The sequence below is a fragment of the Idiotropiscis lumnitzeri genome, chromosome 2 (genome assembly GCF_059441095.1).
Source record: "Idiotropiscis lumnitzeri isolate Australia: NSW breed Sydney's pygmy pipehorse chromosome 2, RoL_Ilum_1.0, whole genome shotgun sequence".
NCBI classification, from domain to species: domain Eukaryota; kingdom Metazoa; phylum Chordata; class Actinopteri; order Syngnathiformes; family Syngnathidae; genus Idiotropiscis; species Idiotropiscis lumnitzeri.
Window position 1 is genome coordinate 24,701,912 of NC_142392.1, and position 19,618 is coordinate 24,721,529.

The following is a 19,618-nucleotide window of genomic DNA, read 5'->3' on the forward strand; positions in this document are numbered from 1 at the left end:
TGTGGTTTCCCTCAGAGGGCCGGTATGACTGTGAACCCATATAAATTGAATGGAAAGCCAGTTTTGAAATCAGAAGCTCCTAAGTAATTGTTCAACAATTTTTCCATTTGTTTTAAAAGGGGAGGACTGCTAACAAATAAATGGCAATATCTCATATCTCAGTGTTGTTAAAAGTGAAGAAAATATGCCAGAAACAGGAAGTTGATGCAGATGATTTGCCCTTTGCGGGCCACATAAAATGAGGTTGCGGGCCAGATCTGGCCCCCGGGCCTTGAGTTTGACATGTGCGTTTGAGTTAATTGTATGTACCTTGTTGCTTTTCATGTGCAGAATGTCACCGTGAGGGACATCTCTTGACCGCAAGAAACGTTCCAAGTCACCCTCTAAGATTATTGCCGCATCTGACGTACTGTCGTCTCTCAAACAGCCGCGCATCAGAGGCTAGGCTAGCCAAACTGACCCGGAAGTACATAAACACGTATTAAAAAAATAAATAAACGAACATTCACTATCTTTGCAAGGGAAAGCAAAGATTTTGCGAGGGAATGCAAAGTTGTTTTTTTTTCTTCCATGTCCCCTAAGGGGCTCCGGAATTTCCGAACGCCGTCAGAGGAAAAGGAGAAATAAAAAAGGAAAATCTGGATATCAGTCTGAATCGTGGCCTTTTTGCTGGACTACACTCCTGCCATTCCAAAAACTTTGAGAGAAACTGAGACTACTTGCGTTTCTCTTTCTTGTTCTTTTTATAGTTCAACTTCTAGTTCTGTTTTTCACCTTTTCACACAGCGTAATGAAGGCCAGTTGAGCAAGTGGAACAAGTGATTTTATTGATGATTGTGGAAGGCAACGATTTCATAAGCACCGTTTCTTCTCACACCGTTTCCATTAGGTACGATTAAAAAGACAACTGAAAAGCATAACGTTAACAAATGTTGTTCTAGGCAAAGGCAATTAATTTCATTTATAATGATTGATGTTAACACACAAAAAAACTCATCATCACTCAGAGACAATGGTTATTCTGGCACTGATCACATTGGCTTTGTGTCAAGAAAAGATCTTTGCAAAATTCAATTTCATCATATTTTATTGAAAATCACATTCACGTCTTACCACAAAGAGTCGGTTCCTTCAGTTTTTTTTGTCATTTTTTAAGCTTCAAGCATCGCTGCTTTTTTCACCAACACAATTGTGTCTCTCAGTACTATGTTTAGTGGAGAATTCTTTAGCACAAACGCTGCAACTGAATGGCTTGTCTCGACTGTGTGTTCTTGTATGGCTCGTTAAATGCGACTTTTGAGAGAAACTCTTGCCACAAACTGAGCATGAAAAAGGTTTTTCTCCACTATGTGTTCTTATGTGTTTTGTCAAATTTGACTTATCAGAGAAACTTTTGCCACAAACTAAGCAGGAAAAAGGTTTTTCTCCATTGTGTGTTCTTGTGTGATATGTTAAACTTAACTTTTGAGAGAAACTTTTTCCGCAAACTGAGCAGGAAAAAGGATTTTCTCCACTGTGTATTCTTCTATGTTTTGTTAAAGTTGATTTTAGAGAGAATCCTTTGCCACAAACTGAGCAGGCGAAGGTTTTTTCTCCACAGTGCGTTCTTATATGTTCTGTTAAACTTGACTTTTGAGAGAAGCATTTTCCACAAACTGAGCAGGAAAAATGTTTTTCTCCAGTGTGTATTTTTATGTGACTTGTTAAATTTGACTTTACAGAAAAGCTTTTGCCACAAACTGAGCAGGAAAAGTTTTTTTCTCCAGTGTGTGTTTTTATGTGACTTGTTAAATTTGACTTTCCAGAAAAGCTTTTGCCACAAACTGAGCAGGAAAAAGGTTTTTCTCCACTGTGAGTTCTTGTGTGGCTTGTTAACGTTGACTTTACAGAGAAGCATTTTCCACAAACTGAGCAGGAAAAAGGTTTTTCTCCACTGTGCGTTCTTGTGTGGATTGTTAAACTTGAATTTTGAGAGAAGCTTTTACCACAAACTGAGCAGGAAAAAGGTTTTTCTCCAGTGTGTAATCGTGTATGTGTTTTTAAATTTGACTTTAAAGAAAAGCTTTTGCTACAAACTGAGCAGCGAAAAGATGCTTCTCCACTGTGTGTTCTTGTGTGAATTGTCAAATGAAACTTTCGAGAGAAAATTTTGCCACAAATTGAGCAAAATAGAGGTTTTTCTTTACCGTGGTTTCTTGTGTGCCGTTTTAAAGACAACTTTGAGGTTAATGAGTCAGTGTGACATGCCCTTTCAGTTTTGGCTTGCCCATCATCATCATCATCGTCATGAGCGTGTGATAATGTGTCCTCATTATGTACTTGTGATGGTCCCCAGTGGTCTTCATCACCTTCTGTTGTCACGTGATGACTTGAGCTGCAGCTTGGAGGCCCCGCCCCTCTTTTGTCCTCATTCTCATCCTTTTTTTCATCTTCAGTCTTTATCGGGTCAAAGTTCACTGGTGACTGGTTAATCTCCTCCTCCTCCTTTTTGATGTGAGTCAAGTCTGGCTCCTCTTTCACAGAACAGAAATATTTTTCACTAACGTCTGCAGGACACAAAAAGATGAACACAGATTTGGTTTGGTCAATTCATTCTGATTCAGATCAACCCACTCGTGTACAAACCTGCTTTGAGTGGCACAGCACGAGGCTGGTTGCAAACTTCGTCCAGCAGTAGAAGATGTTGCTCGCTCTCTTCTTTTATTGCACAAAGGTCCTCTTTGCACTTGGGTGTCGTTCTCGCACACATTTTCAAATGATAATTCCAAAAAATCCGCACTTGATCTCTGCTTGGCGATGAGTCATGTGCCTCTTTTCGTTAGCGGCTAGCTAGCTAACAAGCTAAGCTAACTACGCCGAAAAGCATCAACGCGCGAAGATGAGGTTATCGGGACACAAAGACTTAATGAATTATGTCGAAGTCCTTTAGAGTAGCACTGGACATCCTGTGTGAAAATTACAGTCAGTTCCACACTAAATCAGAAGAATTTAGCGGTGGGTGTTTTTGTTCCGGTGTGGACGGGTCGGTGGATGTGGTCGAAGACCTTCGGAAGCTGCGCGCTTGCTTATGACGTCATGCTTTAAGCGCGTATTTTCCAAATATATTTCTTTGCCTCTGTGTTTGTTTCTACCCCTGGCCATTCCATTTTAATATTCCTCTTATCAATGACATGATGTTGTGATGGCCCCCAGTGGTCTGCATCAATATGTTCGGGTCCCACAACAGGTGTTCCATCAGACGCACACGATTGTGTGTGCTAACTTCAGCTCGCTTCCAGAAACGTCTGTGACTAATTCAGGAATGAAATCGGGCATCAGCCGCAACGTGCTTCCTATTTAAATGCTCGTTTATCACAGTTGTGCTGCTAAAGCAGGGATGTCCAAACTTTTTGCAAAGGGGGCCGGATTTGATGTTGTAAAATGTGGGAGGGCCGACCTCGGCTGACATTAACTACATAAAGAACAATATATTCAAACACATTTTAGCAAGTGATTCTGTGTTTCACATTTGCTTTTTTATTTTCATTTAAACCATCAAACATGTATTTTGGTTCATTTGAAACATGAGCATTGCTCCGTGTGCGGCAGGCACAAGTCATGTAGAAACAATATAAGACAAAGTCGCCGCCTGAGGTTTGACTTGACCAAACCAAATTTGTCTTTTTGTGTCCTGCAGACGTCAGTGAAAACGATCTCCGTTCTGTAAAAGAGGAGCCAGACTTGACTCACATCAAAAAGGAGGAGGAGGAGGTCAACAAGTCACCACTGAACGTTGTCCCTATAAAGAGTGAAGCTGCAAACAAGGATGAGAGTGAGGACAACAGAGGGGCGGAGCCTCCAAGCAGCAGTTCAAGTTATCACGTGACAACAGAAGGTGACGAAGACCACTGGGCGCCATCACAAGCACATAATGAGGACACATTATCACGCTCTCCTGATGATGATGATGGGCAAGCCAAAGGTGAAAGGGCATGTCACACTGACTCATTAACTTCAAAGCTGTCTTTAAAACCGCACACAAGAACGCACAGTGGAGAAACCCCCTTTTCTTGCTCAGTTTGTGGTAAAAGCTTCTCCCAAAAGTCGCATTTAACAAGTCACACAAGAACACACAGTGGTGAAAAACCTTTTTCTTGCTCAGTTTGCAGTAAAAGCTTTTCTCTAAAGTCACGATTAACAATGCACACAAGGACACACAGTGGAGAAAAACCTTTTTCCTGCTTGGTTTGCGGTAAATGTTTCTCTCGAAAGTCTGATTTAATAAATCACACAAGAACGCACACTGGAGAAAAACCTTTTTCATGCTCCGTTTGTGGAAAATGCTTCTCTGACATCTCGGCTTTAACAAAACATAGGAAAACACACAGTGGTGAAAAACGTTTTTCCTGCTTAGTTTGTGGCAAGAGTTTCTCTCAAAAGTCGCATTTACGAATCCACACAAGTACACACGGTGGAGAAAAACCTTTTTCCTGCTCAGTTTGTGGCATGAGTTTCGTTGAAAAGTCAAATTTAAAAAGGCACACAAGAACACACAGTGGAGAAAAACCTTTTTCCTGCTCAGTTTGTGCCAAGAGGTTCTTTCGAAAGTCGCATTTACGAAGCCACACAAGAACGCACAGTGGAGAAAAACCTTTTTCATGCTCCGTTTGTGGAAAATGCTTCTCTGACAACTCGGCTTTAACAAAACATAGAAAAACACACAGTGGTGAAAAATGTTTTTCCTGCTTAGTTTGTGGCAAGAGTTTCTCTCAAAAGTCGCATCTACGAATCCACACAAGTACACACGGTGGAGAAAAACCTTTTTCCTGCTCGGTTTGCGGTAAAAGCTTCTCTGAAAAGTCATATTTAGGAATCCACACAAGAACACACACTGGAGAAAAACCTTTTTCCTGCTCAGTTTGTGGCATGAGTTTCGTTGAAAAGTCAAATTTAAAAAGGCACACAAGTACACACGGTGGAGAAAAACCTTTTTCCTGCTCGTTTTGCGGTAAAAGCTTCTCTGAAAAGTCATATTTAGGAATCCACACAAGAACACACACTGGAGAAAAACCTTTTTCCTGCTCAGTTTGTGGCATGAGTTTCGTTGAAAAGTCAAATTTAAAAAGGCACACAAGAACACACAGTGGAGAAAAACCTTTTTCCTGCTCAGTTTGTGCCAAAAGGTTCTCTCGAAAGTCGCATTTACGAAGCCACACAAGAACGCACAGTGGGGAAAAACCTTTTTCATGCTCCGTTTGTGGAAAATGCTTCTCTGACAACTCTGCTTTAACAAAACATAGAAAAACACACAGTGGTGAAAAACGTTTTTCCTGCTTAGTTTGTGGCAAGAGTTTCTCTCAAAAGCCGCATTTAACAAACCACACAAGAAAGCACAATGGAGAAAAACCCTTTTCCTGCTCTGCTTGTGGAAAATGCTTCTCTCAAAAGGGAAATTTAAAAAGCCACACAAGAACACACACTGGAGAAAAACCTTTTTCCTGCTCAGTTTGTGCCAAGAGTTTCTCTCAAAAGTCGCATTTACGAAGCCACACAAGAACACACAGTGGAGACAAGCCATTCAGTTGCAGCGTTTGTGCTCAAACATTCTCCACTAAACATAGTGCTGAGAGACACAATTGTGCTGGTGAGAATTGCAGCGATCGTTCAAGCTTAAAAAAAAGACAAAAAAGACTGAAGGAACTGACTCTTTGTGGTAAGATGTAAATGTGATTTTGAATAAAATATGATGTATTGAATTTTGCAAAGCTTTTTTATTGACATTAAGCCAATGTGATCAGTGCCAGAAGAACCATTGTGTCTGAGTGATGTTTTTTTTTTTGTGTTAACATCAAACATGAAATTAATTGCATTTGCCTAGAGCAACATTTGTTAACGTTATGCTTTTCAGTCGTCTTTTTAATCGTACCTAATGGAAAAGGTGTGAGAAGAAACGGTGCTTATGAAATCGGTGCCTTCCACTATCAATAAAATTACTTGTTCCACTTGCTCAACTGGCCTTCATTACGCTGTGTGAAAAGGTGAAAAACAGATCTAGAAGTTGAACTCGAAAAAGAACAAGAAAGAGAAACGCAAGCAGTCTCAGTTTCTCTCAAAGGTTCTGGAATGTCAGGAGTTGGCAACTTGATGGCGACTGGAGTCAGCGCTGGTTTTCTCGCTGTGTTTGGCTGGCTCGTATATGAATGGTCCATTGAACAAAACTCAAACTCTTCAAATATCCCCTCAGATGCATTTAATAATTACTGTCAGGTTCAATCACCTAAGCATTCACTGAACAAAGGCTAAATGAATGGAAGGAAGACAAGAGTTGATCTTTTACTCGCGAGGAGAACGAACGGAGGTGTGCTCAGTTACATCTCCAACTTCGTTCTGGAGCACACTCCGCCGAGCCCTCTATTTTATTAGGGAAGTCCCTAACAATACAACGTATTTGCACTAAGGGATGAAGGGGGGAGCACCAGCAGGAATATGTAAACATCTCAGACACAAGAGGAAAGACAGACATCAATGGCAGTCATCCACTGATTGAAAAGGCAGATATGCCTTTTAGTGCTCTGGTACTAAAGTCTCAGTCCTTTTGTTTCAGAGGTGTGTCTCGGCACACCTCTTTTGATGTTGCAGACGTTGATCCAGTCCTCAGGCATCCGCTTCTCTGTGAAGTCTTCTCATCCATATGGTCAAACATAGGTCACGCTGTGGAACAATTCTTTTGCAATACTAATAGAGTAAAATATGGGATAAAATATATCTTCAACCGAACAGTTTTCTTGGGTTTTACCCAATTTTAAAATTATTTGCATGTGATCTGTTAATGGGGCATATTGATGATGAACTTCTTTTACAAATTGAAGAATAGATGATGATATTAAAAATAAATCTATTCTAGATTTCAGTGTTGCATTTCTATTACACCAAGTGAATTCCACCACATTGGGGTTAAAAAAATCGCCAAGCATCAGTCAGGGAGAGATTAGAGCAAAGTAATGACAAGAAGGTTATTTGTTGATCTCTGGGATAATCTAGGAGGATATCGATCCTTTGTGTCGTCTGGGCACTCGTTAAAATCTCCACAAATAATGGTGACAGCTCCTTGGTATTTTTTGTTGAGGTCCTTTAATTTTGAATTTATTAATTCAAATAATATTTTATTAAGACTGTGAGAGTTAAATCCGTATATGCAAATGATGAATTTAGCGTTGTCTTGTTTAACTATCAACAGAATCCATCTACCATCACTAGCAGATATTGTCTCAAGAACTTCTCCCTTGAATTTATGCAAGAAAATCAAGACCCCTGCAGAATGATTAGTGCCGTGGCTAAAATAAGATAGATTCCCCCATTGTGTTTTCCAAAAATTAACGTCTGACTCGCCAGAATGTGTTTCCTGAAGCAAAATTAAGTCAGCTTCTGATTTTTTACAAAACAAAAAAATTGCCTTACGCTTAGTAATATCCCTCAGACCTTTAACATTTAAGGACACAACATTAAGAGACTTAAACAAATGATCCATGAAAACAGAGTAGAACACTTGAAATTTTGAAATACCAGACAAGAAATGCGCTTTTAGAAAATAAAGATCTGAAGAGGTGGCGATTAACAACCATTTAAATTATCTAAGCATTTAGTAAAAGAACATGTTGCTCTCACAGCACAATCGTGAGTTAAACAAATTTGAAGAATAAAGGATCTAAAGTATGTGTAGACTATTTAGGAGTGATGGGTAGTTGAGGCATCCTGTATCGTTTTGACACAGTGACACACTGTATTGACACTGTGTTGACACTGTGTTGCTGAATACTGACACCTGGTGGACTTGCAGGAAAAATTTGACCGGGTCATCAGACTCTGATCTGTCAAACTAATTTTATCCAATTCCATTGATTAGGCATTTGCATTCACATTATTTTTACATATACATACTTTCATTAAAAAAATCGTTGATATTCGAGACGCAGTTGATAAATTAAGTGAAAATCTGTCTAAATGCCGAAGTAAAAGTGTTGTGAATGACAATGGACTCATTGGAATTAAAGATTTTTATTAAAAAAAATTAGTTTCTCCAGCGTTTGGTTATTCAGTCTATTTATATCTTTTTTTTTTAGGCAATTTCCCCCGCCTTTGAGCAGATCCTCCCACAAGGCACTGAAGAGGCCGGTGTGCACAACGTATAAGAGCGGGTCTTCCGTACGTGCAACGTGTCCTGCTGACGTATAGCGCTGCACCTCTGAGTGCGCATCAACAGTGACGTCTTCCATCTTGCGGATATTTAATGCAAAGTAACGTGCCAATAACTCGATGCTTGTTTTGAGCGTCCATCCTGTTGACAGATGCGCTTCCTTATGAACACAGTTTGGCGCGCGACCGCTGTGTCGACACGATTCTGGTAGTGGTCACGTGACTTTCTCAAAGCAGTACGCGCACAGACACGGGGTTTGCCCTGGAAGCTCGGCGCGCGCATCGACGCCTCGGTGTCGCTGGACCCATCACTACTATTTAGGGATTGAAGATGTCAGACAGTTGTAGGACGAGTGATTAGTGCAACAAAGTATAGGAATGGTTTGTAGAAAAAAAAGAGTTTCGTAATAATAAATAAATATATAAAAAGAAAATAAATAAATGAATAATAATTAAATAAAATGTGTATATTAATATATATAAATAAGTAAGACAGAAGATATATAAAAAAAACAACAAACAAACACAAACACACATACACGCACACAGACACACTGACAGACCCCAGTCAGTGCGGCTTGGTCAGATCACCTCCAATGTCATCACCCTCAGCACGGGCTCCCCCCAAGGTTGTGTCCTGAGCCCCCTGCTGTTCACCCTGATGACACACGACTGCGTCCCTAGGTCAGCCACAAACCACATCGTGAAGTTTGCGGACGACACAACAGTGGTGGGCCTCATCAGGGACGACAACGACCTGGCCTACAGAGAGGAGGTGGAGCAGTTGGTGGGCTGGTGCAGAGTCAACAGCCTGGTCCTGAATGTTGACAAAACTAAAGAGATCATTGTCGACTTCAGGAAAAACCAGCCCAACCATGCCCCACTTCTCATCAACAACAAGGCTGTGGAGGTGGTCAGCAGCACCAAGTTCCTAGGGGTGCACATCACAGACAAACTCACCTGGTCTGTGAACACTGCATCACTGGTGAAGAGGGCACAGCAGCGCCTGTACTTCCTGCGGAGGATGAGGAGAGCCCACCTGCCCCCACCCACCCTCATCACATTCTACAGAAGCACCATAGAGAGCATCCTGACTAACTGTATCTCTGTGTGGTGTGGAGGCTGCAGTGCCTCCGACTGGAGTAGTGTGAGGAGGGTGGTGAGGACAGCAGAGAAAATCATCGGGACTTCTCTCCCCTCCATTCAGGACATTGGCCAGAAGCGCTGCCTATCCCGAGCCAAAAACATCATTAGGGACCCCTCTCACCCCCATCATGGACTGTTCACTCTGCTAGCCTCTGGGAAGAGGTACTGCAGTGTGCGGTGCAGGACCACCAGGTTCTGCAACAGCTTTGTCCCCCTAGCCATTAGACTGTTAAACGGTCAATCACACATAGTAAGCCTACCCAGCTGTTACCCCCCCACTTGCGTGTTTCACTCTACAAACTTTCTATTTTTTTGCACTGTTGTACATAATCCCTTTTCTATATTCCTACTAAATACGACATAGTTATATCTGTATATTTATGGAACCTGTGCGGGTCAGATGTGTCGACATTTCGTTCTGTATACATGTGTACAAGAATGACAATAAAGTATATCTGAATCTGAATCTGAATCTGAGTGTGGATAGTTGATTCCCGTCTGGTCCCCAAGACTGGCACGCCAAGGCTGGCCTTCTCCGGCGGGCAGTCCCTCCGTCTCTCTCTCCGCTGGCATTCTTTTGTAATCTTGTCGGTGTGTGCGCGTGTATGTGCACGTGTATGTGCAGGTGTATGTATATGTCTGTGTGTGTGTATGCGTATGTGCATGTGCTCCGATCTCCAATTGTTCTGTCTTTCAGAATGTGTTTTTTTATAGCGTCTGTGTGAGTCCTCCAGTGCCCAATTTGGTATATTTCCCTCTACAGCCCATGTGGAGAATGTGCTTCGTCGTATTTGTCCATGAAGTGCTGTGAATGTGAGGGCAGCTCATGGAAATGCTATGTGTAGAGGTTATTTTAGATTCCATTAGTTTCTTCTTATTTTCGTTGTTCAACCTCTTCGTTTGGTGGCGAATAAAAACAACTTTTTACGCGTGAACAAACACTGATGGTCGAAGCACGGAAAAAAGACTGTGTTGCTCCTTCGCCATCATCTTTATTTCTTCTTCAACCAAAAAACACTTTCTTCTTCGTGCATTACAGTAAATAAAGAATTGCGCCCTCTAACGTTGACACATTTCACTCCACAAATCAAAATAATTACAAAAGACAAAGAAATGTATAATTTCTTCTCACAAACATGCAAATGGCAAAAAACAAATATTTGCAATCATTATCCATAAAAATATAAACATTTGTGAAATGGCGCTAACAACTCATATTCAGAGACACAAAAGACAAGGGCCCGGAAACCCTCAGTGTTGAGAGAACACTATATCGGCAAAGGTAGGCCCCGCATCGTCTCCCGATACATTGATGACGGCGCTGAAGAAAGCGGACACAGAGACCGTGACTGAACATGTCATCAGAGCTGAACAGATTATCACGGCACTGAGACGCGCGGGTGAAGCGCCGAGCGAAGGGTTGATGATGGCAATGATTATGCGAGGGCTACCGGAAAAATATAAGCCTTTCACGTTAATGGTGACGCACGGTTCAACGGACGTTTCGCTGGGGGAGTTCAAGGCCAAATTACGGAACTTCGAGGCAGCAGAAGACAAAGGATCGCTCGCCGAGGAGGCGGGAGAGAGAGTGATGAAAGCACGGGCGGCGCAAAAGAAGAAAAGCAGACCGCCGACGGAGCTGGCGTGTTGGCGATGCGGCGAAAAGGGTCACCGTAAAGATGACTGCTCAAAGACTAGTTGGTGTAGTTCCTTTAAACACACAGGACCAGCGGACAAAGCATGCCGGAAGAAGCGCGGACAAAGCGCTCGGTACGCGTGCGTCCAAAAAGGCGGAGACGATGACGGCGGTGGCAGCCATGAAATGCAACATGATGACGCCAGGAGAGCAACCGGAGGTGAGGATTACTCCTTCAAGACGGAGACTGAGAATACCAGCTGGACAGCACAGCAGATGCAACAAAAGGTACTGATTGTGGACACAGGTGCATCGTCCCACATTATGAATGACAAAAGATGGTTTAAGAACTTTGTGAGCAATTTCAGGCCGGAGAAACACAGCATGGGGCTCGCAGATGGGAAACGTGTTTTTGGGCTGGCACAAGGCAAGGGAAACGCACAGGTATGTCTAATAGACAGTAAGGGGCGTCGGTGTAAAGTTACGTTCAAGAACGCCCTCTACATCCCATCCTTGCCTCAAGAACTGTTTTCCGTGAAGCGAGCTACGGCTAAGAGTGCCAAAGTGTTCTTCAAGGAAGGTGAAGACGTTCTTATGGCGCCTGATGGTCCAACATTTGACATTTATATGTATAAAAGAATGTACTACTTGATAACAGAGTGTGATGAAAACGATGTGTGTAAAGTCAGCCATGATATTCAGACATGGCACGAGATAATGGGGCACTGCAACTATGAGGATATATTGAAATTGCAAAATGTAACAGTTGGCATGCACATTAGTGGTGCGAAACACAAGCCTGATAAAGAATGTGATGTATGCATAAAAGGGAAGTTCACCCAAACGAGAAACCGAAATCCAACTGACAAGGTAAAGACATTGCTAAAACTGGTGAACACAGATTTAGCTGGTCCTATTAGCAACGAATCCATTGATGGTTTTAAGTATGTGCAATCTTTTACAGATGTGTATACAGGTGCGGTGTTTGTTTATTTTTTGAAAGCAAGGATGATGGTGATGCTCTTCAAGCTACCAAGAAGTTCTTATCTGATGTAGCACCTTATGGCACTGTGAAGTGCATACGGTCAGACAATGGAACCGAGTTCACAAACAGAGACTTTAAGACACTGCTACGAAAGAACAATATGAGACATGAAACCTCCTGTCCTTATTCCCCACACCAGAATGGGGTAGCTGAGAGGGAATGGCCGACTCTTTTTGATATGGCCAGATGTAAGCTTATTGACTGCAACTTACCAAAGAGCCTGTGGCACTATGCTGTTCAGGAGGCGGCATATATAAGAAATAGGTGTTTTAATAAGCATACAGGCACCACTGACAGGAAAAATGTGTCATTTATCAAGGATGCACAAGTTCGGGTCAATATGCTATGCCTATCAACAAGACAGGATTAAACTAGACTTTAAGTGCGAAAAAGGACACTTTGTAGGGCATGACAAAGGCAGTCCAGCCTTTCTAGTTTATTATCCAGTGAGGGAAAGGTGTTCCCACAGACTGGTAAAGTTTGTCACCAAGACAACATGTGAAAATGAAACGCTGACTTATGAGTTAGATCTGCAACCTAGAGTGAGTTGTAAAGTCAAAGACACCCCACAACCTAGTGCGAGCACAGACATACAAACTGGTGGTTCAAAACAACCAAAAGATGATGATGACAAGCACCCTAAAGGGACACCACAGGTCCCAAGTAGTGGGAGATATCCTACCCAAGAACGAAGACCACCGGGTTATCTAAAAGATTATACTCAAGACAGCAGTGAGGAGGATGACAGTATACTTGTTAGCATAGACCACCGCAACAGAGTAATGTGCAATATTCCCCTAAACTTTAAAGAGACCTGAACATCAACTGAGTCAGAAAAATGAAAGAAAGCAATGGACGAGGAGATGGTCCTTAGAGGACATCCAGACTTTTACTTTGACTAAATTGCCAGATGGCAGAGAGAGACAGTGGGAGGAAAGTGGGTCTATTCAACCAAGGAAGGCAGTGATGGACGTGAGATGTACAAGGCCAGGTTTGTAGCGAAAGGCTATAGCTAGAGAGCAGGAATAGACTATGGTGAAACATTCTCACCGACAGCAAATCTGACTCGTGTACGGGTGGTGATGCAAAAGGCTGACGTAAAAACAGCTTATTTGCACGCACCCATTGAGAGAGAAATATACATGGAACAACCTGAGGGTTATGAGAAAGGAAGAGATGGGCTAGTGAATAAGCTGGAGAAGTCCATTTACGGCCGAAAACAATTTGGACGTAATTGGAATTTATTACTTCACAAATACCTAACCGAGAACAAATTTATCCAGAACCAAGCAGACCACTGTGTATACACGAAAGAGTTTGAAGTAGAAGGGAAAGTGATGATTGTTATCTGGGATGATGAACTTATCATTGCTGCCAATAACACAAAAGTGGCTTCGAGCAAGTGAAGAGCATGCGATCCATCAAGTTTAAAATGAAGGATCTAGGCAGGTTAAAACATTTCCTTGGCATGGTCTTCAGCCACTCGGAAGGCTGTGTAGATGTGACACAAAACAAGTATGTGGAAAAGATCCTAAACCATTTTGACATGTAAATGTGTAGAACAAGGCAAACACCCTGCAAACAAAAACTAGACTACACTGAAGATGCGCCGAGAATGACTGATGTAAAAATGTACAGAGAAGCGGTTGGCAGTCTCATATATTTGGCCACCTGCACACACCCTGATCTATGTTTTGTGGTGAGCCGACTATCGCAACATTTTTTCTGAACCCACAGATGAGCACTGGATCACGGTCAAACATGTCTCGCGTTATTTCAGAGGTACAACCGACGGACAGCTCTGTTTCAGAAAGAGCAGTGAGGGTCTAGGCCTTCGAGCTTACAGTGATGCAGATTGGGCGTCAGACGCTACTGACGGATGCAGTACCACGGGGTATTGTGTGAGTATGTGTGATGACAGTGCACTGGTCTCATGAAGGACCAAGAAACAACAAACAGTAGCACTATCTTAGTGTGAGGCAGAATACATGACTTTAGCCTTAACAATACAGGAGTGTATATATTTGGAACAACTATTGAAAGGTATTGATGACTATGTGTGCACGAAAACTGTCATTCATGAGGACAATCAAGGGGCTATCGCACTTGCGAGGAACCCTGTGTACAGGCAGAGGTGTAAACATGTGGTCATCAAATATCATTTCATTAGATCCATCATAAAAGATGAGAAGATGATACTTGTTACCTGTTCCACAAATGACATGGCAGCAGATGTTATGACCAAGCCTGTTACCAAATCTAAATTGAAAAAATTTACAGGGGTCATATTTGGCATTGTATGACTGCTTGTTTCTGTAATGTGCTTATTTGCCACAAGGGGTGCTGTCGCTGACATATGATGTTAACATGCGATGTTCGGCAGGTGCTCACGCCTTATTTCTCTCTCTCTGCTTTTGGCTCTTGTGAGGAGCAGTTCGTGTGCGTTGCTGGAATAAACTATGCCACTTGGCAAAAGAGAGAAATTGTCTGCATATCAGAATTATTCTTCTGCTGCGACTTGGCATTAAGGTATAATCCTAGTTTGCCACATAACGGTGGATTTTATCAATGGCGAAACGGTTAATTCGTGCAGATTTATTAAGAGTCGCCCTTTGTTTTTCATTCATACAGCAGAAATGGACAATTTTAAAAAGATATTGTAGAAATGAGAAACAGAATGTGCTGTTCTAAAGATAAAGATGTCCTTTATTAGTCCCACAATGGGGAAATTTGATAATATGTTGGGTTTGTTTCTCTGAATATACCTTTTTTGTTGTTTATTATTTTGTGTGTTGTTTCCAGCAGCCAATCACATCACAGCGAGGAATGCCCTGACTGACTTCCGGTTTTCACTCCGGTGTCGGTACTCGATGTGGTCGGGTTCTCGATGTGTTCGGGTTGTGGACGGGGTCCTTCGGAAGCCTGCTGAATGACGTCAGGCGTTATAATATATTTATGTATTATATTTCTTTGACTGCATGTTTGTCACCCCTGTGTGTTACATTTGTGTGTTCTGAGTTACTAAATAAAAACAATTACAAAATAATAAAGTACATTTACATCATACTTTTTTTCTTCTTTCGGTGTCCTCTGCGTGCCTGTCGAAGACGTCACGTCAATTGTCGGAAGGAAAACTTGGAAATACGAGATTGGGAAATATTTCAGACTATATGCAGACATTACATTCATACAATCTTGCAGCCCGAGTGAACCACGGTATTGTTGCAAGTTCGGCAGGAGAAACATAATCGTTCCACTGCTGTTGCAACAGCGGCTTCTCGGGACATAGGCGGAAGTGACGTAAAGCTGACGAGACATCGTGGCGGTCATGCAGTTATTTTGTTTTATTTTTTTATCAACCAAATCAAAATATGATATAATATATATTAAAATAGAACAGCCAGGGGTAAAAACAAACACAGAGGCAAAGAAATATATTGGGGAAAAAATCCGTTGAAAGCATGACGTCATAAGCAAGCGCGCAGCTTCCGAAGGACCTCGACCACATCGAGCAACTTGTTCACACCGGAACTAAAACACCCTCCGCTAAATTCTTCTGATTTAGTGTGGAACTGACTGTAATTTTCTCAAAGGATGTCCAGTGCTACTCTAAAGGACTACGACATAATTCATTAAGTCTTTGTGTCCCGATAACCTCATCTTCGCGCGTTGATGCTTTTCGGCGTAGTTAGCTTATCTTGCTAGCTAGCCAGCCGCTAACGAAAAGAGGCACATGACTCATCGCCAAACAGAGATCAAGGGCGGATTTTTTGGAATTATCATTTGAAAATGTGTACAAGAACGACACCCAAGTACAAAGAGGAACTTTGTGGAATAAAAGAAGAGAGCGAGCAACATCTTCCACTGCTGGACGAAGTTTGCAACCAGCCTCGTGCTGGGCCACTCAAAGCAGGTTTGTATACGAGTGGGTTGATCAGAATCAGAATGACTCGACCAAACCAAATGTGTGTTCGTCTTTTTGTGTCCTGCAGACGTCAGTGAAAAATATTTCTGTTCTGTGAAAGAGGAGCCAGACTTGACTCACATCAAAAAGGAGGAGGAGGAGATCAACAAGTCACCAGTGAACGTTGTCCCAATAAAGACTGAAGATGAAAACAAGGGTGAGCGTGAGGACAACAGAGGGGCGGAGCCTCCAAGCAACAGCTCTATTCATCACATGACAACAGAAGGTGATGCAAACCACTGGGGGCCATCACAAGCACATAGTGAGGACACATTATCAGACCATGAAGATGATGGGCAAGCCAAAACTGAAAGGGCATGTCACACTGACTCATTAACCTCAAAGTTGTCTTTAAAACGACACACAAGAAACCACAGTCAAGAAAAACCTCTTTTTTGCTCAATTTGTGGCAAAATTTTCTCTCGAAAGTTTCATTTGACAATTCACACAAGAACACAACATGGAGAAACATCTTTTTGCTGCTCAGTTTGTGGCAAAAGCTTTTCTTTAAAGTCAAATTTAAAAACACATACACGATTACACACTGGAGAAAAACCTTTTTCATGCTCAGTTTGTGGAAAATGCTTCTCTCAAAAGGCAAGTTTAACAGAACACACAAGAACACACAGTGGCGAAAAACCTTTCTCCTGCTCAGTTTGTGGCAAAAGCTTTTCTGGAAAGTCAAATGTAACAAGTCACATAAAAACACACAGTGGAGAAAAAAACTTTTCCTGCTCAGTTTGTGGCAAAAGCTTTTCTTTAAAGTCAAATTTGACAAGTCACATAAAAACACATACTGGAGAAAAAAACGTTTCCTGCTCAGTTTGTGGCAAAAGCTTTTCTTTAAAGTCAAATTTAACAAGTCACATAAAAACACACACTGGAGAAAAACGTTTTTCATGCTCAGTTTGTGGCAAGAGTTTCTCTCAAAAGTCAAGTTTAACAGAACATATAAGAACGCACTGTGGAGAAAAAACCTTCGCCTGCTCAGTTTGTGGCAAAGGATTCTCTCTAAAATCAACTTTAACAAAACATAGAAGAATACACAGTGGAGAAAAACCTTTTTCCTGCTCAGTTTGTGGAAAATGCTTCTCTGTAAAGTCAACGTTAACAAGCCACACAAGAACTCACAGTGGAGAAAAACCTTTTTCCTGCTCAGTTTGTGGTAAAAGCTTCTCTCAAAACTCCACGTTAACAAGCCACACAAGAACACACAGTGGAGAAAAACCTTTTTCCTGCTCAGTTTGTGGAAAATGCTTCTCTGTCAAGTCAACGTTAACAAGCCACACAAAAACACACAGTGGAGAAAAACCCTTTTCGTGCTCAGTTTGTGGCAAAAGTTTCTCTGATAAGTCAAGTTTAACAAAACACACAACAACATACTGGAGAAAAACCATTTTCCTGCTTGGTTTGTGGTGAAAGCTTTTCTATAAAGGCAAGTTTAATAAGCCACACAAGAAAGCACACTGGAGAAAAACCTTTTTCCTGCTCAGTTTGTGGTAGACGCTTCTCTGTAAAGTCACATTTACAAATGCACACAAGAACACACAGTGGAGAAAAACCTTTTTCATGCTCAGTTTGTGGCAAGAGTTTCCCTCAAAAGTCGAATTTAACAAGCCATACAAGAACACACAGTCGAGACAAGCCATTCAGTTGCAGCGTTTGTGCTAAAACATTCTCCACTAAACATAGTGCTGAGAGACACAATTGTGTTGGTGACAAAAGCAGCGATGCTTGAAGCTTAAAAAATGACAAAAAAAACTGAAGGAACCGACTCTTTGTGGTAAGATGTGAATGTGATTTTCAATAAAATATGATGAAATTTAATTTTGCAAAGATCTTTTATTGACACAAAGCCAATGTGATCAGTGCCAGAAGAACCAACGTGTCTGAGTGATGAGTTTTTTTGTGTGTTAACATCAAACATTATAAATGAAATTAATTGCCTTTGCCTGGAATAACATTTGTTAATGTTCTGCTTTTCAGTTGTCTTTTTAATCGTATTTAATGGAAAAGGTGTGAGAAGAAACTGTGCTTATGAAATCGGTGCCTTCCACAGTCATCAATAAAATCACTTGTTCCACTTGCTCAACTGGCCTTCATTACGCCGTGAAAAGGTGAAAAACTGAACTAGGAGTTGAACTAAAAAAAGAACCAGAAAGAGAAACGCAAATCGTCTCAGTTTCTCTCAAAGGTTTTGGTATGTCAGGAGTTGGCAACTTGATGGCGACTGGAGTCAGCGCTGGTTTTTCTCGGTGTGTTTGGCTGGCTCGTATATGTATGGTCCATTGAACAAAACTCAAACTCTTCGAATATCCCCTCACATACATTTAATATTTCACTTTCTGAATAAATTTCTGACTTGCTAAAAACACTTTCTAGGTTGAGCTCTATCAAGTGTTTGGGGTTTGTTGCTAAGCAGAATCTCACTTTGGAAAAACTATCATTTTGTCAAACATACCAAATATTTTTTTTCATGCTATATTATATTTTTTATACATTGGATTATTTATATAATGAAATTGGAAACCACATACAGACTTAATTAAATTAATAAGAAATATAGAAACATTTTATAAATATTGAACTAATTGAGAAGAGTCCTAATCTTGAAATAAATATTGAATTATAAAAAATACTTATATATTAAATAAATTAAATTACCCGACCCCGGATGAGCGGCAGAAAATGGCTGGATGGATGGAATAATTTAAATTGCACACATATTCAAATGAACAAATATCTTAAGAAATAATCAAGAGTGAAATAAAAAGGTTTACATTAATATTGATATAATTTAACATTAAAATAATTAAAGAAATATTGTAGTATTACATAAGCAAGCTTAAATATACATTGAAATAAATAAAAAAAAAAGTTGTGTATTTTTAAATGGCCTAATTTAGATATGGGCAGTAATTCTCTTTATGAAACTATGAAGGGACTGGAGCTCACAGAAGTGACCAGTCTTGGTTCTGAAGTTCCGATGTAACCAGATACTGCCCTGAGAGAAAATAGGCCTGAGCATTGTTTATGGTGGGGGCAATTCTCTCGCCAGGTCAGTGACCTTCCAGGGTATGAGAGTAATTTATGGTGGTCACGAGTAGACTGGTCGTATCAAAGGGGAGACGCATCTGCTCTCCCTCTGGGGGACTTTTGGAGGGAAATCCCGAAGACTAGCGGGATGGGAATGCATATGCAACAAGGGAAAATTAGAAATTCATGTCCTATTTGGGCATTCCCTATAAGAAGGGAATGTCTGAGACGGGGCTCGCACGTTTTTGGGGAGACTTCTTTTGACATCAGCATGTGACGAGAATAAAATCTTTCTTCTTTCTTTTGTTCTTTTCCATCACCAATCCAGCCTTGCTCGGCTGCCTCTCAGAAGGCAGCAAGGACCCACACTTCAAAGACAAAATATACTACATATTGAAAGAAAAATAATACTCAAATGTTGAAATAAGTATAGAATTGAATGAATAAACAACAAAGAAATAAATACCTCCTGGAAAATATCATTATTTATCAACATTTGTCAACATTTTTCTTTCTTGCACATTCTTAAACGTAATTTTTTTTTTTACTTTTACTTTTTAAGTTACTTCAGTGCATTTCACACCTGTGCCTTCGGGGAATTCCTACTTTGTTCTACTTG

The 19,618-nt window shown here is 41.1% G+C and overlaps 3 protein-coding genes across 3 annotated transcripts in view; all 3 read left to right on the top strand.

Moving 5' to 3' along the window:
• Nucleotides 1-19,618, top strand: part of LOC148342055 (uncharacterized) — a 458,829-nt gene that overhangs the window by 262,201 nt on the left and 177,010 nt on the right. The window lies entirely within an intron of this gene.
• On the top strand, nucleotides 4,180-5,703 carry LOC148342067 (uncharacterized). Its single transcript, XM_088284451.1, has one exon. The coding sequence runs from the start codon at nucleotides 4,180-4,182 to the stop codon at nucleotides 5,701-5,703; it is 1,524 nt and encodes a 507-aa protein (XP_088140577.1).
• LOC148342068 (uncharacterized) lies at nucleotides 15,505-17,827 on the top strand. Its single transcript, XM_088288381.1, has 2 exons — nucleotides 15,505-15,912; nucleotides 15,992-17,827. Exons 1-2 carry the CDS (start codon nucleotides 15,789-15,791, stop codon nucleotides 17,380-17,382), a joined length of 1,515 nt encoding a protein of 504 aa, XP_088144507.1. The 5' UTR covers nucleotides 15,505-15,788; the 3' UTR covers nucleotides 17,383-17,827.

What these genes read in the sequence shown, in the direction of transcription:
- LOC148342067 (XM_088284451.1), top strand. Translation starts at nt 4,180, where the DNA reads ATGCACACAAGGACACACAGTGGAGAAAAACCTTTTTCCTGCTTGGTT.
- LOC148342068 (XM_088288381.1), top strand. Translation starts at nt 15,789, where the DNA reads ATGTGTACAAGAACGACACCCAAGTACAAAGAGGAACTTTGTGGAATA. An exon ending in TGCTGGGCCACTCAAAGCAG is followed by an intron (nt 15,913 to 15,991) that starts GTTTGTATACGA and finishes TGTGTCCTGCAG; the next exon opens with ACGTCAGTGAAAAATATTTC.